We start from the raw sequence: 23775 nt of genomic DNA, 5'->3' as shown, positions 1-23775 counted from the left end.
AAAAAAAAAAAAAAACCTTTCTTTATAGCTGAGTAATACTCTATGGTATAAAACCACATCTTTTTTTATCCATTCCTCAGTTGGTGAGCATTTGGGTTGTTTTCAAGATTTAGCTATTACAAACTGCATGCTATAAACATGAGTGCATCTTACTGAAGTTTTTGCACATCAAAAGAAATAAAGAGTAAAAAGAAAACCCACGAAAATTGGGAAAAAATTTTAGCCCTGTCCCTCAAAGAACTACTATCTAGAACATACACAGAATTAAAAAAAAAAAATATCAGACCTCCCAAATTCAAAGACCCAATCCAAAAATGTGCATCTGAGATGAATATACACTGCTGTGATAAAGAAATACAAATGGCAAATAAATATGTGAAAGAATGTTCACTATCATTAGTCATTCAGGAAAAGCAAAACAACACTGAGATTCCGTCTCACCCCAGGAAGACTGGCTGGCTATCATCAAGAAATCAACCAGTAACAAATGCTGGACGGGCTGTGGGGAAAAAATGCTTCTCCACTGTTGGAGTGTAGACTGGTGCAACCACTGTAAAAATGTGTGAATCATCCTTTTTAAGGTTATTTTTCCTCCTCTACTGTAGTTTCACTCATCTTTTTGCCCTAATTCTCCCCCCAAACACCCTTTTTGCTGAATAGCCTGGTTGGAAGTAATTCAAAATAGAAGTTACTTCTTATGCCACACCCTTTTCAACCTAACCCTGGGGACCTTGACCCTTTTCCCCTGTAGTATATTCAATGGAGTTTTTAAAAAAAATCATTTTTTGTAAAAAAAAAAAAAAAAAAACCATATATATGTATATACAAGGATAGCTGGGACAAGTGTATTGCTGATGTCTATTGGTTTATTGAAAGGAACAGTTAAACCAGGCCTGGTGGCGCACGCCTGTAATTCCAGCACTCCGTGGGCTGAGGCAGGAGGATCGTTGCGAGTTCGAGACTAGCCTGGGCTACAAAGTGAGCTCAAGGCCAAGCCTGAACTGCACAGCGAGACCTTGTCTCAAAAAGACAAGACCAAAAAAAAAAAAAAAAAAACGAACAGTTAATGCTTAAATTTTTTTCTTGCCAATTCTGCATCCTTATAGCTTGTAATTGGAACAACTCATTTGAAGAAAATATGCAATATAATTGTTAAATTCCTTTTTTTTCTCTTTTTTTTGATCTTTTGAGACAGGGTCTTGCTATACAGTTCAGGCTGGCCTTGAGCTCACTTTGTAGCCCAGGCTGGTCTCGAACTCACAATGATGCTCCTGCCTCAGCCTCCTGAGTGCTGGGATTACAAATGCGTGCCACCATGCCCGACCCACTGTTGAATTCCTACCATCTTTTTAAATGAAGCTCTGTATCATTTCTAATGCTTTATTACTTACTGTCTTTGATCAATCTTGCACTCTTACATCTAGTAATCTGAGCAACTTCGTTGAAGATAACAATAGGTAATATAACAACCATTGCTAATTCTTGTTTTGAAATCCTGTATCTTTTTTTTTTTACATTTCTCTTTAAAATAAAAAAAAATCATGATCTGATGTGATCAAAATGGCTTCATGAAACAAGGTCTCCTGTAACCAAGTTAAATTTTTAAGTACTTAAATTTAGTCTACCTTTTTGCTCCAGCAATGCGAACATAAGAGGACTTGCTTTTTTGTTTAATCACAGGATTTATTTAGAATTTTGTACCACTGTCTGTTGACATATTTTAAAATTCCTTTCAGGGTTTTTAAAAAGCTGTTAACTAAAATTTGATGCCATGGAAACATTAGTTTCTTAGATTTTGAAAATAAAGTTGGATAAGGCTCACTACTCAGGCTACAAGAAACACTGGAAGCATTTGTAAAGCTGATTTTATTGTATGCTTTTTAAAAAATCACCAATAAATTGTGTTTTACAAACATTCTTTCAACACATATTAAGTATGATTTGCATATGATTTGCCAAAGTAGAAATAGGAAAGATGTTCACTTACCCTATGAATAGTCAAGTGTTTAGTAATTTTCCTGTCCTTTAAAAGCTAACTAATATTTAAGAGTAATGAAAAATCTGGAATTATAGTGTAGAAAATAGATTAATGAACATAGGAGTATAGTACTGTACATCAGAGAAATACCTTGCATGTTACATGCTACACAGGATAGCTAGGACTGAAGGAAACTTGGAAAATTACAGGTAGGTTATCAGAGAGGAAGGTATCTTCCCAGCTTATTTAGGACTTTACTGATTCCCTAAAGTCTTTTTTTTTAAATGAATACTCTCATAAAAATGCTGTTGGCTGAGTTTAAGCAGACTTTTGAGATATACTGAAATTCCACGGGTCGTATCCTTCTCTAGAAACCATCTCTAAATCAGGTCATTTTCAATTTAGAAGTGACATGAGAACTATCCGATCCAGCTGATTCAGAGTTCACAAACAGGCAAGTACTGGGTCAAGTGCAGTAATACAATGTCATACCATTTCTGTAAGATGGGAGATCTGTTTGAAAATTATGTAAGAGGAAACTAAAACTGGATTGCAGTTTATAAAATCAGGCTTGACAGTTACCAAGGGTCTCAGAATTCATGTAAGTGATCAGGTGATGCAAGAAAATATACTCTAAACAATTATATTTAAAGTGAATTATAATCCTAGTAAACCAGCACACAGCACTGCAAGCTAATGGACAGAAAAATATTGATCCGTTTGTCCACTCTTTTTAGTTCTAAGAACAGAACTAGAAGTTTAATGAGCACATTCCAGACGAGGTAACTAGTGATGAGTGGGCTGAAAATCTGTTTCTAAAGCAAACTTGGAAAGGCTTTTCTACACCAAAAATTCTGAGGATTTGTGTAGAAATACAGACACTAAACACAATAAACTTAAATGAAGGTTAGAGCAAATAAAACCAGTAAGAACCACGGTGTCAACCTGCTGTCATCTGCAGTGAACAAATACTATTACAGATCTCAAAGTAATAATCATTCTGGAATGGAAAATTTTAATTTTACATTCCATATTAAGCTTTAATTCTGACAATACCCAAATAGTGTAACAACTTGAGAAGTACTTTCCATGCCCAAATCTTAGTTTCAGTGACATTAACTCAATATTCACAAAGCAACAAGTAGTTTCATCCACAATTTACTGAACTGAAAATCAGATTAATTAGATGTTATGGTCGTTAAGGAGAATAAACCTCTCCTTGGAGGGTTCCTGGATGTCACAGTATATAGCAACATTATTGGAATGTTCAAATTATTAGAAGAATATGAAGTACCTGTCAAGGTTTCAACAATAAAAATACTTCTAAAAAGCCATCATATTTGGTAATAAATTAGATTTATACAAGTGATAGTTTCAAAATAAATAAAACCTGAGTTGAAAAGGCCTCCTACCCTTATCCCACCCAGCATACATTATATCCCGTTATCATTTAGATCAGTGTATCTCTGAAACTTTAATGAGCAAACCTATCCCTTGGGGATCTGTTAAGCATGTAGTTTCTGATTATATTGTGGGGCCTGCAGTGTCTACATTTCTAACAAACTATGGATGAAATTGATGTTGCTGGTCCTTAGGTCATTTTTTGAGAAGATGGCCTAATATGTAGAGTAAGGACAATTTCTGGCTTAATAAATGTATGATTTTTATACATTTCATGCTGTACTATTTCAGAAGCAAAAATAAGAAATAACAAAAAATGATCACAAAAAGTCGTGGAAGAAAAAGAATACTTAATAGAAAGCTTAAAGTATACCGAGTTGGCAGTGTTTCTATTTGACAGTGACACTTTGGATACATTACAATATAAATCAAGACACCAAGTTCTGGTAACCATAAAAAATGAAGTTACTGTATCTTGAGGCTCCACTCCAGTTAACTGAAGTCCAGAAAATTTAAGCCAGTACACTGCAAAACCACTATAGAAATGTTTAATGATAAACTGTCCATTCAAATTACTTGTAAATTTGCTTTACGCTATTCCATCTCCTCCTCCTCTTTCAACAAATAAATGCTGCTTTTTCTTCTGTCTGATAGTTAAACAGCGGGTGATACCCAGTGCCCCTCCCTTTAAAAATCGAACAAAATTATCTCCGACCAGAGGACCCAATGCAAAAAGGTTGGCTTCTTTAACACATTCATAAGTATATGCATCTATTTCCACAGGATTACTCTTACAAGTGATTGGCTGGCTGGAGTTATGGCCGAGGTAACACCCTTGTTCTTTCAGAAAAGACAGATCAGGATGAGAACCTATCAGTACTACTGCTGCAGACAGCTTAAATATTTTCTTCAATCCAGAGACACTTTGAAGAACACATTTCATGTCCGACATAAATGAAAGCACATGGTGCTCAGGAAAACTGGTATAATCAGATAAAAGATTTGAGTCTGTAGAATATGACTGAGTACACATCATATGATAGACTTTATGATATTCAGGGTAAAGCTTTTTGGGAAGCTGCTTGAAAATTAAGCTTGCATCAGTTACCCGCCTGCGAAATACATGGATCACAGGAATATTATTGTTATAAGCACACAGTACTGCATCAGCTGCAGTAAGCCCAGAACCTACAATTAACACTGGATCCACTTTGCCACGAAATTTCCCTTTGCTTATAGCAGCCCCAAATTCAGGCATTGAATGAAACACAAAAGGAAAATCTTCCCCTTCAACTTCCAGATGGGCAGGAGAATCCAATGTTCCGGTTGCTAGAGCTACATTCTCAGCAAAGAGGCAAAAGGGAACAGGAGAACCATCTGTTATTTGCTGATAACCTCTGATCTCCCAGTTTCTCTTGACAAATTTTGACTTCTCGATCTGTAAATGCTCTGTTGAAATATCTCTGTCTTGACCATCACTGTCACCTTGATCTCTGTAGAGTCTTGATACAGAGGTTATGTAAGTATTTTCTCTGAAATTCTTCTGAAGACCCATGACTTTTACATAATGTTTGTAGTAGCGAGCTATTTCTTCTGGCATAACTCGATCACCTTTTAGGTTCCTATTAAAATAAAAAATACACTATAAATATAGTACTTTTCATTCGATGATTAATACTCAATTTGATAAGCTTTTACAACTTTTTAATTCTTTTGGACCACTTTAGCTAAATATCCTAACACTTTACAAACTAAGTTTGACATTTTTCCTTTTTATTGAAGAAAATATCAATAACTTAGTTTTATCAACAGAGAAAATCCCACGAGGGCAAAGGCTGTACTTAATACATCTTTGTTTCCTTAGTGTCATTCACAGTATATGCTCAAATTAGTGCTTGATGATTTTCATTAAATGAATAAAGGCATTAAATGCAGAGATCTAAAAACTATAGACTTCTATATCTTACAATTATAATCTGTAACTATCAACTGAATAGTCACTAGGAAATTCTGATCTAACTGTATATCTATACATTTTACAAAGATAAACTTAAAATCTTAACATGTTTTTTATTAAGTTGCTATTTTTCCAATGACAGGAAATAATTTAGATCTAGCTTTCTGCTGAATAAAATCATCTTATAGCTAAGTAAATAAAATGCAACATTTTGTTGTTTTGCTACTCATAAAAGATAAAAATGTAAGCTCTTTATGAAAATGTGTGTTCGTACATTTTCATTTTCCACTTGAATTTTATTTTTTTCCACTTGAATTTTAAAGCAAAACATAGTAATCTCCCTTAACCCCATTCCTTTGTTTTTTGTTTGTTTTGTTTTTTTCCGGTACCGGGAACAGAACTCACAACCTCACACTTGCCAGGCAGGCGTTGTGCCACTGAGCTAAATCCCCAGTCCAACTCCATTCTTTAAATAGAAGCAGGTTGCAATAAAATCAGACCTAATCATTTGACATAATTTGTAACTAAATTTTATAAACATGTTTCTTTAAGGCTTTTCTTAAAATTAAGATTTTGAATATACTGTATTAATTCTCAGTATTTACAGGAAATCCTTGCACTAGTTACTAGTATCATCTCCATTTTATGATAACTAGTTTATTTGCCAGGGCTACAACATGGGAAGTCAGTCAGGACTCAGGACCTTCACACTATGCAAAAGCAGGAACTAAAGCTAATATTTACCACAAGATTTATTTTCACATGCTATTCAAGATAAAATCATAAAACTTCCCCTTTTCTTGCTCATTTTACAGAGGGAAAAACATGCTGAGCAATTTTACTTGCTTAATTATAAAAACCAAGCACTTGTACAACTTGCCTTTACAAACTTTAAGTTTCAAACCTGTATGTAATTCTTTTTTTTTTTTAAACCTAAGAAGATTTTTTTGAAGGTTTAATCTCTACCCATGATGATCTCATTTGCTCAAGTGAAAGAAAATCTCTATGAATTTACACAGCTTCTACTCAGCAGGAAGTCAAGTATTCAAATGTTACATCCTCACCCTCACATAAGTTAATTAACTCCACCAATTAGCTTCCTGCTTTATCTTGTTTCCCTTAATGGTCAAACTAGAGTCAGTTCTCTACATCAGTAATTCTTATCTAATTTAGTATTCTATTCTTAGAAATAATAGGGATTTTTGTAATTTTTAAATTTTGAGGTCTTTGCTCCAAAATAATTACAATTTGTATTTTTCTAAGATGGTATTTCTTTTCTTACTCCTATTTCCTATTTTTAATGAAAATATTTACCTTAATATCCAAGTAATTAACTATATGAGATCCTAATTTTTTTCGTCATTCTAAATTATCAACCATAATCTTTACCCTAAAAGTCAAATACTGTAGGTGTATATACATGAGATAAGCATAAATGAAGTTACATATCCATTCATAAAAATAAGTAGATAAAAGTGTGGAAAATGATATGTGGTAGACGAGAAAGAAAAGACAAAGCAATTTAACAGAACAGACATAAATCCACAATTAAAGTCACAGGAAACCTATCTGTGAACAATTCTTCACCTATGTACTTAGCTTTATAACACCTTTAAATGAAAACCATCTCTTTATAATCACTGCTTCAAGAAAGCACTCTGAACGACATGTACATTTATATTTTTCATCCAAGACAGGGTCACAATTATTGTGAAATTTTCCAACAGTTTCTGTTTCATCATGTACCGAAGAATTTTAATTAACATTTGATCTTTACCTTCGTTTGCTAGACACCCAATCTTTAAATTTCAGTCCAGGTAGCTCCATCCAATTTCCAAAGCTGATTGTCAACATGGAGCCTTCCATATTCTAGTAGAATTGAAGAGTAGAGTTTTAAAATAAATGCAATTAAACATGGATTCTTTTGAAGCCAAATCCATCTTAGTTATAATTAAGACCGAGTAAGTATGCTCAAAGCAGTCCTAAATGGCTGAACAAATTACTTCTAAAACTTTATTCCAATAAACTTTTTGTTTGTTTTTTTCCTGTGGCACCGGGAATTGAACTCAGGACTTTGCACTTGCCAGGCAGGCCCTTATACCACTGAGCTATATCCTGGCCCCTACAATAAACTTTTATACCGTTTCATCATGTGGTTTTACCTATTTGTATTTCTTTCATGTAGCTATACATTTATAAATCTATAGTACTACCCAATGCCTACACAATGCTTGTAGCTTGGCCTGTGATCAACGTAGCAATTCAGATGTACATGTTAAGGAATAAATTTAATGCTTTCACTTTTTAAAGAAAACAATATTCATTTCCACAACCTTAGATGTTTTCTACTTTAATATTATTTATAGATTTTCAAGAACTAAAAGAAATGGTTTTTTTCCATCAATTATAATTCTGAAGTCTTGGCTGACTGAATACAGCAGCATCTCTTCCTAAGAATAGAAAAATAAGCAGCGGTTGCCTGAGAAACAGATTCATTGTTGGGCTAGTGTTGTCATTAAAGTGAGTCCTTCAAGCTTCCCTAGCCTACTTGCTTCTACTTTGCTGAGGGGAGGAGGGGGGAGGCAGAGGCAAAAAAGCCAATGCTGAAGGCAGCTATTCCAATGGCCAAAGAGTTCTTAGCCAACTCTTTTAGACAACAGCTTCTTTTGTTCTATTTATATATAGCCCAGCATTGGGAATAGGGTATATTATTATTATTATTATTATTATTACTTTAATTAACAGAGTACTCACTACTTGTTAAGCCTTGGGAGGTATTTGTGTCATCACACAGATAACCACAGGGAAAGAATGCAGCAAACTGCCGGTGCTCAGAGGCAGACTAGCCCTGAAAACTGGATCAGAATCTAGAAGCTCAGTCACTACGAGAAACTTAAGATTTTTTTTTTTTTTTTTTTTTTTTTTTGTCTTTTTGAGACAAAGTCTTGCTATACAGTTTGGGCTGCCCTTGAGCTCCCTTTGTAGCCCAAGCTGGTCTCGAACTCACAATGATCCTCCTGCCTCAGCCTCCTGAGTGCTGGGATTACAGGTGTGTGCCACCACACCCGGCAAAAGAATTTTATATTTATGACATTTTTTGAAACCGTAACAGTCTCACCTAGAACTCTTAAAACCTTCATGCATAACTCTACTTTTTGGTACCAACCTCTTTATCATCTCTGCACCAGTTCTTCCACATACTTGAGAGCCCTAGTTCCTTGTGCTCTTCATTTTGCTCCCAAAGGCCTTCCTTTTTCTTATGCCAACCTACATGCCATAAATGTCTGCTGTCATGGAGATTGTAGTGTATTAAGATAGGCAAACAAGGCAAAAGTACTACAGGGACAGGCAAGTATCTATTTCTTCAAGACTAAAAATGGGCTTTAAGGAGTGTGCCATTGGAAAGGGAAAATGTTAGGGTTAGGGATGTGGCTCAAAGTAAAAGCATTTGCCTAGTAGAGCATGTACCTAGAAAGGGAGACTACAACAGGCCAAAATAAAAACTAGTATGGCCGCTTAATAATGAGAAAGAACATGGCATGTCCTACAAGGAATTGAGATACTGAGCCTCATGCAGGAAAGGATAGACTCAGCAGCCCTGGATTACTCTAACAGGTCACATTATTAAGAAAGGCCTGTCTTCAGGAGCAGACCTTGTCTACTGGCTCCTATGAGATAATGTCCAAGCCAAGCTTTTGGAAATTTCTACTTGATGAGTGTGATTTTTGTATGTCTGAAGTGCTGGCCATGCTATACCAGTGAAACCATGTACATTTATCGTAACCAAATGTGCTCTGTGGTGAACATCGGGTTTTGCTTGGTAGGCAGAGGTCTGAGTGGCTGAGATCAGCCACACAGGCACTACTGGCCTATGACTACAGGCCGACAAAAATCCTTGTGCACCAGGCATGAATGGGGTTCCCAGTTTGCTGGTTGGCAACTCTACACAAGCGGCATGTACGGTCCACTGCTAGGAGATTAAAGGACTTCCCTACTCTGTTGTTCCTTGATTGTTCCATAGGAACCTTTTGTTACTGCTGATCTGTAACGATTTATTTTAACAAATTTAAACCATGAGCGTACCATCTTTTCTGAGTCCTTGAGTATCAGTTAGTCATTGAGCTTAAGCCTAAACTTTCTCTCCTTAATACAAGCCTGCTAGAGCATGAAATGCTCTAGAGGGAGGGAGGAAGAAAGAAGAGGCTGAAGCTAACCAGTGGCTAAATCATGTCAGGTATAATGAAATGTATTAGGGGATTTGCATATTACACATTAGTCAAATGGGGGATAATTTGAAGGGTGTAATGCATGCATATAACATCAGACGTGTTTCAGACAATCTGGCTTTAGTATGAAGAGCGACTGACGAAGAAAAAGTGAGTGGGGAAACCATTTAGAAAACTTTTACAATAATCTATAAAAGTAGAGTAGATGGACTCAAAATACATTTATCAAAAAAAAAAAAAAATGATGGGTTGGAGCTCTAGCTCTGTGATAGAGCATGTACTCTGCATGTATGAGGCCCTGGGTTCAAAGAGCAGCAAAAAGAACAGGAAAAGAAAGAACAAATATAAAAGGAAAACCAAGCCTTCTAGGCTGAAGCAGAAGGATTACAAGTTCAAACCCAGCCTAGAAATTTAGTGACTTAGTGAGATCCTATTTCAAAAAAAACTACCACAAAAAAAGGAAAACAAGGCACGGGAATGGAGAAGATCTGGTGACTAACTTGATGTGAGAGCGGAAGACAGAAACATCAAGGAAGATTCTCAGAATTCTGACTTGAAAAACCATGTGAGAGAGCCATTTAATGATCAATTAGAAGATAAGGACAGTTCTAGGCATGCTGAGTTTCTGGATACCTTTGCAATCATGAAGGGAATATATCTAGTTTAGATATATTAGAAAGAACAAAAAGGACCACAAGTTTTTATTTGGGAATCAATCAGCATACATATTTAAATCACTGAAACAGATGAGATTATCCAGAGTATGACAAGATGACAGTGGCTTGGGACAGAGTTTGTAGAAACAGGTTTTATTTTTATTTATTTATTTTTTTTGAGACAAGGTCTCTCTATGTAGTTCAGACTGGCCTTGAATTTACTATGCAGCCCAGGTTGATCATAAACTCCTGGAGATTCTCCTGTCTCAGCCTCCAAGGTACTGGGATTACAGGCATGTGCCACCACGCCCAGTGGTAGAAGCAGTGTTTTAAAGAGCAAAGGACCACAAAGGTTAACTGAAAAGGAGTGACTGGAGAGGAAGGAAATCAACAAGGCTGAGAGTTCAAAGAACCTGAGACGTTCATTAACACTGTCAAATACTGCCGAGCTCAGGAAGTTTTGAAACCCCCATCTAATTAAGCAAAAATGGGAGTTACTGACCTTTTAAAAAGAATAGTTCCTGTGGAGACCAGCAATAGAGGCTGGAATGAATGAGCTAAGGAACAGGAAGCGAAGGCATGAAGACAGTATGTACAGGTAAACATCTCAAGAAGCTGCCTCTGAAGAAGATACAGATCAAGTGACACCTTAAAAATTTTTAAGAAGAAATAATTTTAGCATATTTATACACTGACCAATAAGAGCTGGCAGAGAGACTGAAGATATAGGAAAATAAATTAATAACATCCTTAAGATCGGGGTCCAGAATACAGCTGGAAGATGAGCCTCTTCCACTGTAACAGGAAGCAAAATAGCATGAATAAAGATAAGTTCATAGGTTTGAACCTGAAACTGTGGAAGTTCTACCTTAATTCTATTTTCTCCGCAAAATGAGAACTAAAAGGGTTTCTAAAAACAAAAGAGAAAAAAAGAGGTTTGAGAACTTACTAAGGAAATAGAGAAGGTTGCCAAGTACTGTTTAGGGTCCAATTGAGGTTTCTTATCTTGTATCAGTGGTTTCTCTGTTACAAACAGTCATGACTCACCAAATTATACATTTAAACAGACGCCACTTATTATAAACTGGTTATGCTTAAATACAGTCAATATTAAAAAGTAGAAAACAAATACCAAAAGGCACAAATAATTTGGTAGTTGCTACATCATAAAAAGATTTTTAAAACAATCAGTCATATTTGTCTTCAAGAATGCATCCTGATAGCCTGAAATAGTTACTTTACAAACAATTTTTAATGTATAACAGTGCCCACAGACATGACCAACTGAAGTTTGTATTACAATTCTGATATCTATTATGTTAAAGTTTCCATGAAGCATGTATTTCATAATACTGCAGGCTAAATCAACATTTGTACAACATAGGAACACTCACTACATAGTGACAATACTAGACACTGTGTTACCTGCTAAGGACACAGGACCAAAGAATACCTATTACTTATTTAATCTACTGGTTCTCTGGTTTAACCTCTGCTATGGACTAAATGGTGCTGTTTGCTTCCTGAATTATTATGTTGAAGGCCCAATACTGAATTTAATGTTACTTAGAGATGGAGATCTGGGAGGTAATTAGGGTCAGGTGAAGTCATTAGGGTAGGGCCTTATCAGGGGATTAATAACTTTATAAGAAGAAAACCTGGGTATGGTGGCACATCCCTGTTATCCCAGTTATTTAGGAGGCTAAGGCAGCGAGGTTACAAAGCACCATCTAGCAGGACCCTGTCTCACAATAAAAAATAAAAAGGGCTGGGGATGTAGCTCAGTGGTAGAATACTTGCATAGCATTATGAGGCCCTGGGTTCAATTCCCAGTACTGAAAAAAGAAAAAAGTACTATAGGGAAATACCTAGTCTAAGAATACAGTTGTAATAAAATTTGGCTTAGCTGCCAGGGATATAGCTCAGGGGCACAGTGCCTACCTGGCAAACACAAAGTCATGAGTTCCATTCCCGGTACAAAGAAAAACAATCTGACTTAGCTATTATAGGCAATACACCGATACTTAACTAGATTGTACAGCATTAAAATTCTCAGATATAAATGTATGAGCATCATATATATCAATTTTATCATAATTCTTAAGAATGAAGTTGGTTTTATCAAGATAAATAATTCACATACAATTAAAATACTAAGAAAGATATACTCACATGCCAAGCCCCACCAGGTGGACCTTTACCAAGAACTAAGTGAGGGATATAATGATGTTGTTCTAATTTCCAGTGCAAAATGGATGGATAATCATACCCAAAGTCAGCATCTGGATGAAGAAGTGTATCAAAAAGTACTGCAACTGGATTGGATGATCGGCCCTCAAGGCCCTCAGACAAGTATTCCAAGTCCTAAATGGGGAGAAAAAAAATTTGAAAAAGGCCAAAACAGCTGTTATATTAGTAAAGACTATGATTCCAATTCAGTACTTCCCATAGAGTATGTTACAGAATATTGAAATTCCTTGAGATCTTTGCAGATTCTTTGGTAAAATAAACAGGGAAAGTGCTGTGGGGGCGAACCTATGGCACCTACGCTGCAGCTGGCTATTTGTTATCACTGAAAGTTCTAAAACATTTGCCATCACTGGTATAAGGTAACCAACTGATCTGTGTACTATAAAGCAGAAGATGCTTTTTGTATGCAACTGTCAGCTGTGATGCTCAAATAATAAAAAGCAGCACACTTCCCAAATTTATTTGAGCACACAGTACCTATTAAAACTGCATCAGAAAAAAAAAAAAAAAACAAAAAAACTGCATCAGACTCTGAGTCACTACTATGAAGATAACAATGCTCAATGTATTAATTATTGTTACTCCGTTAGCCTGATTTGAAATTGTTTTATTTCTATTTTTCTTCTTCTCTTAAAAAAAAAAAAAAAAAAACTTCATCAGAAGATAATTTGGGAAATTCTGCTCTGATAAATTCAAGAAAATAAATCAGTATTACTTGGCAGAATATGTATTTATGAATATTGTGGACTGACAACTGGTGGTCAACTTGTAACACCCAGCTGAACTGAGTGTGTGACGCTGGGTGTGGGAGGCCCACCTGAGGATTGCTGCCAACAAAATAAAAACGAGAACTGGAGAGGAAAAGGTAAGCTGTCAGGAAGCTGTTGATTCTCTTGGAAGAGCCTGTCCTGCTGGCTTTCCTGATATGAACATGGCTGTTTTCACTGTCGAGGGAGCTCGAGGACCTTGTCACTGAGTGTGGTTGAGGTTCACTTTGGGGGAGCTCTGGTCCTTACTTTGAGCATTGCTTCCTGGCTCCAGAGAAGAAGATGATGCATTGTTCAATCTCCTAGAAAAGCCTGTCCTGCTGGCTTTCCTGATATCAACACGGCTGTCCTCATCTTCAGAGGAGCTCAGGATCTCGTTGTTGCTGAGGATGGCTGTGGTGCTTTTTGGGAGAGCTCTGGTTCTTATTTTGAGCATCACTTCCTGGCTCCAGTGCAGACCCCTCAGCCTGCTGGCACAGATCCTTCATCCTGCTGGCACTGACTTCCTAGCTTCCACCACTGACCTTGGCCCCTCCTTACCACAGATCCTTGAAAACAGGCCTGCGTAAAACTCTTGGCCTCCAGTTGGACTCCTGGGGGACACTGTTTGGGCTCCAGGCTTCCAGCTGGACTCATGCAAGACACTGCCGTGGGATCCAGGCACTTAGCTGGATTCTTTTGGTCTTTAGTGTGTGGACAGATTTCCTGCACTCTTTTGTACTAAAGTCTTTAGGTGACTATTATAAAATAATCTTGTAAATTATGTGTCCTGTATTGAACTGTTCCCCTTGTAAATCCCTAACTACAACAAATATGAAACAAAAATGTCAGAAAGTTTTATTTAGAATGAAGTATTTCTAAGAAACAATGTTCATATAAATGAAAACTATTTTTGTTTTGGCATAAAACAAATTTTAAAAATTGACATGTAATAAATTTACCTGATCAACAATGGAGAGATGTCTTGCTTCTTCTAATTTACTATGCAAAATTGTATTTGGGTGTATGGTTTCTGATGATAAATATGGTCTGTAGCCTGACAACATGTATGAAAGGCATATTCCTGAGGGTCCGTTTCCTATTTTTAAAAAGGAGAGAAAAGCATACATTTCTAATCTTATTGCTTGGTTTTACACCTACTTTGAAGGTGGTTTTTCTCATCTGTTTTTTTCTTCCCTATCTCACAAGATTCTGACCTTTATTCTATTTTGAGAACCTCATATATTCAAGGCTTCCACTATCTCTGAAAATTAGTTCTATTGTCTTTTTCAAGGATACATCTCACATTATGCAAATATTTCACTAAACCTGACTGACCCATCAGTAATAAACATCATGTGTTCAAAAACAAACTTGTAAATCCTTTCTTTTAGGTGCCCTCTTTAAATTAAACCCTATGCCATCTCAAAGTATGGTTCTAATTAAACTCTGGTTCTAAACCTATTTTGCCACTTATAGGCAAAAAGTTGTCTTTGCTATTCTCACTCCTGTCCTCTCACTTAGAAAGAAACAAAAGGTCTCCTGTTTCTCCTTTCCGCTCCCAAATCATTTCACATATTGCCTTCAGACCAGTCTGGTACCCCACTATCCTCCTCATGTCACCACTGTAAAGGGCTAACTGCTTGTTTCTATTTCAGTGTTCTCCATGTTCTTTCTCACCTCAACTATCTCTCCCATCTCAGCACCTAATACTACCTTCCTAAAGTACACACCCTTTAACCAAAGCCAAAATGGATTTCTTATTGAACCCCACTAAACTACTTTCATTTATGTAATTCTTTAGTCTCATTTGCCATATCTTTATTATCCCTATCAAAAATTTAATCCAACTGAGACAACTCCTAGTCATCATTATCCTTCCAAATCCTTTCCCTTGACCTATACATCACCCCAAATAAAATATGCACAAATATATGAGTAAGAATATTAAAACCATAAGAATGCTAGAAAAGAGTAATATTTCTACTTATAATGCTAGTGCAGGAAAGCTTTAAGCATGACAGAAAACCTAAAAGGCAGAATAGAAAATAAATCAATTGTTCATCAATCTTACATTCTTATGTCTGGTGGACTGAGCAACTTTGTTGAAGATAACAGTATGTAACATAGCAACCATTGTTAATTCTATCATTTTGTTTTGAGGTCATGTATTGTTTTTGCTGTTTTTGTGTTGTTTTGATTTTGTCTTCATTGCTGTTTTGGTAGTTTTAATTTTTAAAGTTAAAAAAATTAAAAGCAAATAAATGGGAATTAGGACCTGAGATGAGTTGATTTCTTTGAATAAAAAAAAAGAAAACTCATGTTATCAACACACTCAACAAAAGCTTTAATAAAATCCAATTCATTCATGACTAAAAAAAAAGCTCTCAACAAAGCAGAAATAGAGGGCAACTGCCCCAACATGATAAAAAGCATACATAAAAAACTTACAGCTAATATCATACTTAATGGTGAGAAACTAAATGCTTTCCCTCTAAGCTTAGGTATAAGACAAGGGTCCTGCTTCTTACCCCTTCTACAACTCAATACTAAACAGATGCTCTAGTTAATGCAGTAAGAGAAGAAAAGCAAATAAAAGATATGAAGATTGAGAAGACCCATCTTTGTTTATAAATGACATGATTATATACAGTAGATACAGACAGTAAATTCTAATGTCATGGCAGATTTTAGTTAACAATAATGTTCTAATATTGATTCATCAACTATCACAAGTATACCATACCAATGCAAGACACTAATTTTAATAATAGAGGAAAATGAGGGGCCAGGGATATAGCTCAGTGGCGCAAGCGCCTGCCTAGCAAGCACAAGTCATGAGTTTGATTCCTGGTACCACACAAAAAAAAAAAAAAAAGAAAAAAGGAAATGAGGCAGGGAGAGAAGAACAGTATATGAGAACGTTGTACTTCATTTTTCTGTAAAACGTAAACTTTTTTTAAAAAACAGTATATTAATTAAATAAATAAGCAAACAACCAAAAGAGAGCTAAGATCTGAGGCAAACAGCTGAATTCCTTGAAATAAAACGATGTAATACTTAAAAGACAACAGGTAAAAAATGCAAATAGGCAGCTTATAGAGAAATAGCTTTCGGGGCTGGGGATTTAGCTCAGGAGCACAGCTCCTGCCTGGCAAGTGCAAGGTCATGAGTTCAATTCCTGGTACCGGAAAAAAAACTAAAAAATAAAAAAAATTAAAAAAGGAAATAGCTTTCTGAAAGGCAGACTGGCCCCTCTCAGCAGTCCTAGCAAAAGGACTCCGTAGATGTAAGGACCCTGAGATGGAGAGTAGCCTGGAATATCCAGAAGGCCTGCTGTAATCACAAGAAACCTTAAAAACAGAGACCCTTTCTCAGCTGAGCTGAGACGGAAACATGACTGAAAAACATTAAGAAACATTAGTGACTTTGAAGATGGAGAAGCAAGTCCAGGGCAAGGAATGTGTGCATTCTCTATGAAGCAGAAAAGGCAAGGAAATAAATTCTTCCCCAGAACCTTTGAAAAGTTAATAGAGCTCTGCTGATACCTTCATTTTAGCACAGTAAAATCAATGTTGAACTTCTGCCTACTGAACAATTAAGATAATACATTTATGTTGTTTAAAGCCACTACATCTGTGGTAATTCATTTTAACAGCAGCAAAAAAATACATACATAAGAAACTTAGGGGGATTTAGCTCAGTGGCACAACGCCTGCCTGGCAAGTGCAAGGTCGTGAGTTCGATTCCTGATACCGGAAAAAAAAAAAAAAAGAAAGTTCTTTTTGCTCAGGATGATGGTATATCTACCACAATAATGGGCCTCTCTAAGTTAAGCTCCTAATGAGTGAGGTAAGGCAAAACAGAGGCAGACATTCTGACAGGAGAGGGGTGGACAGGTGTAGATGAAGGTAGTTTTTCCTTTCTGAAAGACAGGGTTCCTTTACTCATTCCTAGACAGTGTGGAAGGGTAACGAGGATGAAACATGATATTTGTATCCTGGATGAAAAGTGCTACAAAAAATATATGTCATGGAGAGACTCTAATAGAGAACAATCTTGATCTCCTCCTTCTCCCTGCCTTCCTGACATGTCAGTCAGAGAGCATAACTTTATTTCCTTCCTACTAACTTTGAAACAAGGTATGAAAGAACCTCAGTAAGTCATATACCACCAAGGCACCTATTTCTGTTTTGGCCTGGCCTCATAGTACTTACCTTGAGTTTGAGTATTCTATGGAAAACGTACACGACAGGCAATTAAATGAATAAAATTGTAAAACAGTTTGTAATTCTGAAATATTTTATTAATATTTTATGTAGCCAGGCATGGTTTTAATGCTAGCACTCTGAGAGACTGAGATAGGAGAAACCTAACTTTGAGCGCAGCCTGAGCAACTTAAGTGAGATCCTGTCTCAAAATAAAAACATTTTAAAAAGGGGTGAGGATTTAGAGCAGTGAAAAAGCTCTGGGCTCAACCCTCATTATTGTGCGCGCACACACAAAATTCACTAGGTTATATGCCTATTTGCTGATGTGGTACAAAGCATATGTAATAGTAATTTTATGTTTAAGGTAATTATAGGCATGACTGCAGAGTTCTACCACACTGTGGCCCATTGAACACTAGTTAGTAGCTACACAAGTCACTCAATTGCTGAGTTGCTTTTCCTGTGTGCCCTGCCAAGATCAGTAGACTACAGAGTTGTAAAGTATAAGCCAATAATATACACAGAATAGGTTCTGTACAGAGTTCCAATATTATCAACGGCTATTAACAGCTCTTCAATAAAAGGTATTACATTCTAACACAGATGCTAACGTCAGACAATTCAATTACTCTTGCCAAAGATTGGGTTATTAGTTATTTTAACTAGTAATTTAATAACATTTTTCTTTTTAGGGGCTGGGGATATATAACTCCATGGCACAGTGCACTGCTTGGCAAGCGTGAGGTCCTGAGTTCAATTCCCAGCACCCCCCAACAATAATAATAATAGTAATATGTTTCTTTCTAAATTATAACTAATTCCCTTATTATCCTTCCTCATCCATGGACACTTCTTCCTTATCCATTACTTTTATCCTTTAAATTTTTTTTTAACTTTTAATTGACACAGCAATTGTATGTATTTATAGGGTTCAGTAAGACAATTCAACACCTGTACACAATGTATAATGAACAGATCATCCAAAATGGAATGTCTATCACCCAGGACACATTTATATATCACTTCTTTGTCGTAGCAACAATCAAAGTGTTCTCTATGAGCTATTTTAAAGAATATTTTTCAATGCAATCCTAAAAACTTGGATTACCTAACTGCAGATTTATGAAAGCATTAAGGGCAGTAACTAATTTTCTGGGAAAAAAAAGCAATAACTTACCTATTATCACCACAGGCAAAGTCACTGATGAATCTTCAAGTAAAGAAGTTTCTTCAACTAATGGCATTGCTTTAACTTTTCGCACCAAGTTATCATCAAAATATTGCACGAAGGAATTAAAAATCTCTCCTTCAGTTTCAGTGTCACTATAATTTCTTTAAAGGAAAAGAGTCAAAAGCCTTTAGAAAAAAATCAATCTGTATTCATTCTATTTAGGGCATAAAATACTCGACAGTTTCATAATGCTTTCAAATTGCTAGCTTGGTACACATCAATGTACATTATCTCAATGGTCATAGATTCTCAATAAGTGTTTATCTCTCACTGCTATCTTGTAGGCAAGTTCGTATTATTATCAAGTTCTGTTTAATGACCAAAAGACAACATTATGCTGGAGAGATTTTATAATTCTGAGATTTCTTAGAAAGGTAAGTTTTTCTTTTACTCTTTCCACATTAAAAAGTGACTGCATTAAAGAAAATAGTCATGTATATTTTAAGGAAAAATTAATGCACTTGTCACAAATTGTGCGTTTTGGTAAAAGAAATTAAGTTTATTATTTTTATGGGCAACAACATATTAATATAAGATCATAATGTTTATTTCCAATCTATTTCCTAACTGCCTCTCCAGAAACTAGTTTTAATATACTGCTATGTTCATGCAATGGAGTATCCCTGAACATGGTTAATGCCATTATTTTACAGATTACTTCAGAAAAGAATAACTGAGTTATTTTTCATCTTCATACAGTGAGCAACAGCCAGAATGTCTAAAAGAATTAAACTTACTAATTACTAGTAAGTGTTTTTATTACTATTCCCCAACTGATGAGACGAATCAACTCACTAATCCCAGAGATTGACAAATGGAAAGGATTTGGCAGAGACAAGAACTTCTGCTTTGCTATAACCTTCGGACGTCCTAATCTACCTTAGGACGAGGACGAGTTCCTTAAAATACAGAGTTTTTCTGTACCAGAGGATTCCTTTCCATTTACAGTCATGTTATGAGTAATGACAGGATATTTTCTAAGAAATGTGCCAAACCATTCCAGCACTACACTAACGTCACAGAGTATATTTGTGTAAACTAAGATAGCTACAATGTCACTAGGCAATTAATCTTATAGGACCACTATCCTACGTTCAGTCTGTCATTGACCAAAACATTATTGTGCAGTACCTGGCTATATTGGGCCTTTTAAGTTTTTTTCTTTTCTTTTTTTTTTTTTTTTTAGACAGGCTCTTGCTATTAGCCAGGCTGGTCTCAAACTTAAGATTCTCCTGTTTTAACCAGGCATGGTGGCACATGCCCATAATCTCAGCCCTCAGGAGGCTGAAGCGGAAGGATTGCCACAAACAAAATTCTCCTGTTTTAGCCTCCAGTATGCCGGGATTATAGGTGTGCACCACCATCCGCACTTTATTTAGGCCTTCTTTAATTTCTCTCAACATTTCATAGTTTTCAAGATACACAGTTTTGCATTTTTTATTAAATTTATTTGTAAGCATGCTATTATTTTTGATACTACTATAAATGAAATTATTTTGTTAACTTTATTTTCAGATTGTTCATTGTTAATATATAGAAATACAATTCACTTTTTTGGTTTCGTTTTGCTTTTTGCTTTTTTTTAGAGACAGGGTCTCCGCCAGGTGTGGTGGCACATGCCTGTAATCCCAGCACTCCGGAGGCTGAGGCAGGAGGATAGTTGTGAGTTCGTTGGAGACCAGCCTGGGCTACAAAGTGAGCTCAAGGTCAGCCTGAACTGCACAGCGAGACCCTGTCTCAAAAAAAAGACCAAAAACAAAAGAGACAGGGTCTCACTCTGTAGTTCAGGCTGGCGTTGAATTCATTGTGTCACTATGGCTGGCCTCCAACTAGCGGTAATCCTCCTTTCTCAGCCTCCTTAGTGCTGGGAGTACAGGCGTGCGCCATTACGCCCAATTTACAATTCATTTTCATATAATGATTTTGTGTCCTACAATACAGCTGAATTCATTTATTCAGTTTGGAAGTCTTTTTGTGTGTGCATTCCTAAGAAATGTGACTCTAATATATTCCAAGACTTAAGCAGTATTAGAAGAGCCAAATTTTAACGCATTTAAAAATCTCTATGCATTGGCTTACTAAATTTATACAGTATAGGTAATCTGTTTTAATTTTTTGGTACCATAGTCATTGGTGTAATTTGTGTGGCAAACTATTTGTAATAAAACGGGACACGGGCTGGGGATTTAGCTCAGTGGCACAGCGCCTGCCTGGCAAGCGCGAGGTCATGAGTTCGATTCCCGGTACCGGAAAAAAAAAAAAAAAAAAAAAAAAACGGGACACTGTTTGGTAATTTAATAGTGTTTTCAGAGATGAAAAACTCTGAGTCAACAGAACTAAAAAAACTGGTTTTATCTAAAGCAATAGTAAAACAAGGCCTATCAGTAACTTTTTTTATAAAAACTTCAAAGGCTAAGGTATATATTTAGTATTATATGTTTTAGACTACTTGAATGCTGTATCACAAGACTGCAGTGTTAACTTACACTCAAATTTGCAATTTGAATATTCTATTTAAGACAAGAATTTGTTTTGAATGATAAAAACTGACTTTTTCTTTCTTTGGAAATTAAATTGGAAAATATGTCTAATTTAGGAAACAGTAAAGAACAGCACCACACACACACACACACACACACACAACCAGAAAGTTATGATACTGTAAGGCTTCTATCAAGGTAGAAGACATCTGAGATGATTTTAAAAGCCTTTCTTTTTCCCTTTTCTGTAACATTACAGACCAGGTTTTCAAAACAAACTTAAAAGAATGGTGCAAGCTTAATATTTGGATAACAAAAAGATATTTTCCATATCAGAGCAATACTTCTTTACATGGTGAATCAAACTAAAACGAAATGCTTTACTATCAGAATTAATTTTATAGTCTTTGGAAGGAGGATTCTAAATTTTACTAAACTGCTAATGCTGTAAGAAGGTTCTAAATTCATAAATGAAGTCAATATATTCATCTTTCAAAACAGGGAGAATGAGGTTTGCTCTTTTGGAGAGCTGGTAGACAGTTCTTGTACAATTCCTATCAATTCAACTACTACACAAATCCTGCTGGGCGCGGTGGTGCACGCCTGTAAATCTGTAATCCCAGCACTTGGGAAGCTGAGGCAGAAGGATCTTTGCGAGTTTGAGACCAGCCTGGGTTACAAAGTGAGCTCAAGGCCAGCCTGAACTGCACAGCGAGACCCTGTCTCAAAAAAAAAAAAAAAAAAAAAAAAAAAAATGCATTTCTAAAGGGGCTGGCAAACAATTTTTTAAAAACATTTTAGACGCAACAAAACTACTTTTATACTGATAAACTAGCAGGCTTGTTTTCCTTTTTCTCAAAACCTAAATATGGCAAGCACTTCGGTTTCCACCCTCACTCCGAATTTTTGTGCAGAGATAAGCAAACTACTTACCACCTGGTGTTAGTGGAAAAAAAAATGAATCCCAAACTGGCCCCTTAGTGTTTAACTGTACACCAAGGTTGTCAAAGTTTTGGGGCAGTATTTTTTAAACAGCTTGTTAGTTTCTCAGGAGCTTAATTTAACAAACTTTCACTCAGGAACCAGATCTCTAAATCACTCCAAAGTCAATCTGACACTATCAAACCACTATCTGTCATGCAGTCAACAATTTGTCACAAGTTATAACTCAGCAATCTATTATGTAAGATTTTTGTTGTTGTTGCAGTACTAGGGATGGAACTCAGGTGCTCTATGCCTGACTACCCTTGAGTTATATCCCACACCCCTTTCTGAGAGAGGGTCTCACTTCCATTCAGGCAGGACTTGAACTTGTGATCCTCCTGCCTTGACTCCCTAACTGTTGAAATTATAAGTATGCACCACCTCACCCTGCTCAGTAAAACCTTTTGTAACGCTCAGAATTTAGAGACGCATAAAGAAAAAACAGGTATTGTGAAACAGGAAGAAAATGCTCAAATGGGGAGGGGAACAAGGAAGAGGGAGGGGGAAACGAATGAAGGGAAAAGGAAAAAATGATAACAGGAAACAAAGCTTTTGTAAATGGGGAGCGGAGGAAGGGTTGAAGGGAGTGTAGAGGAATGGGAAAAAAAGAATCAAATTATATCATGTACAGGTACAAGTTCTCTATGGTGACTGTGATCATTATGTTTATCTAAAATGTACGAATAAAATCTGAGTTTGGGGGGAAAAAATCTGAGAATCTTAGATTGCTGCTATTACAAAAGGAGTCCTGAGCTTTTTCTGTGCCTTACATCTTCTTGGTAAAAGCTTGTGGACCTCTTCTCTGAATAATGTTATTAAAAATATTTAAGACTTAGCAGGAAACCACTAAATCATAGTGATTTTAAAAACCCTGCAGATATACATGTGTATGAGCTTCTCTACTGCACTGCAAATGCAATGACATGTTAATACTATAATTTTAAAGAAATGAAAAAGTAGTATTTCTAGATATTTGCAACTACTGTGATAGGAAAATATTTGTGATTTCTACTGATGACAGCCACAAATGCATTGTTACTTATATTCATAACTGCAATGCTAGTTTCTGGAGTTTAGTGAACATTATCTTTTCATCCTGTATTTTATCGATGAACTGCCTGCATTCGGTCTACTTCATTAAAGAACTCCTGAGAGTTACGTATTTTATCAAAAGGCGTTACCTGCCACTACTTTTGAACATTCATATATATATAAAGCACGGGCCTGAGTGTACACAGTGCTACTCTTAGTTCTGCTTCACCACTCGTTTCAGAAAGTTTCCGGTGTCTCTGTTCCTTTCTCTTTTTAATTGAAGTACTGCACATCTGTGCTCGATCTAGAAAACACCTTCAGTTTTATTGTAAAACTTTCCCCATCGTGCGCGTAAAATTGCCATTGCCCGGATTTCCACCCCGCACCCCGGCTTACGACGACTGGTAACTCGAACCAGTCCGAACCTACTCGTGACCGGACTACGACCCAAAGACCGAGCTCCCCACCTTCCCGCAACCCAGGAACGGGGGCTTCTTGTAAGTAACCGAATCCGAAGGAAGGAGGCGCTCCGGGGAGCCCACCGCAAACTCGGCGGGACCCGAAGCCCGGCCCGCCGCGACCCACGCCCGGCCTAGCGCCCTCGCGGTCCCGTGCCGGGCGCG

General features: G+C 36.5%; 1 protein-coding gene across 1 annotated transcript; it reads right to left on the bottom strand.

Moving 5' to 3' along the window:
- Positions 1 to 1847: 1847 nt before the first annotated feature.
- Osgin2 (oxidative stress induced growth inhibitor family member 2) lies at positions 1848 to 18757 on the bottom strand (the record flags this gene model as incomplete). The annotated part of the gene is given in 5 exon segments (XM_013512752.1): positions 1848 to 5001; positions 7114 to 7205; positions 12391 to 12582; positions 14177 to 14313; positions 18603 to 18757. Coding segments are annotated over 5 exon segments (1609 nt in total), but the record flags the coding sequence as incomplete, so codon positions are not given.
- Between the last annotated feature and the right edge of the window lie 5018 nt (positions 18758 to 23775).

This window comes from Chinchilla lanigera, unplaced genomic scaffold (genome assembly GCF_000276665.1).
Source record: "Chinchilla lanigera isolate Chin_1 unplaced genomic scaffold, ChiLan1.0 scaffold00016, whole genome shotgun sequence".
Lineage (NCBI taxonomy): Eukaryota > Metazoa > Chordata > Mammalia > Rodentia > Chinchillidae > Chinchilla > Chinchilla lanigera.
Note: the sequence above shows the minus strand (reverse complement) of the source record. Positions and strands in the feature narration are given on the sequence as shown.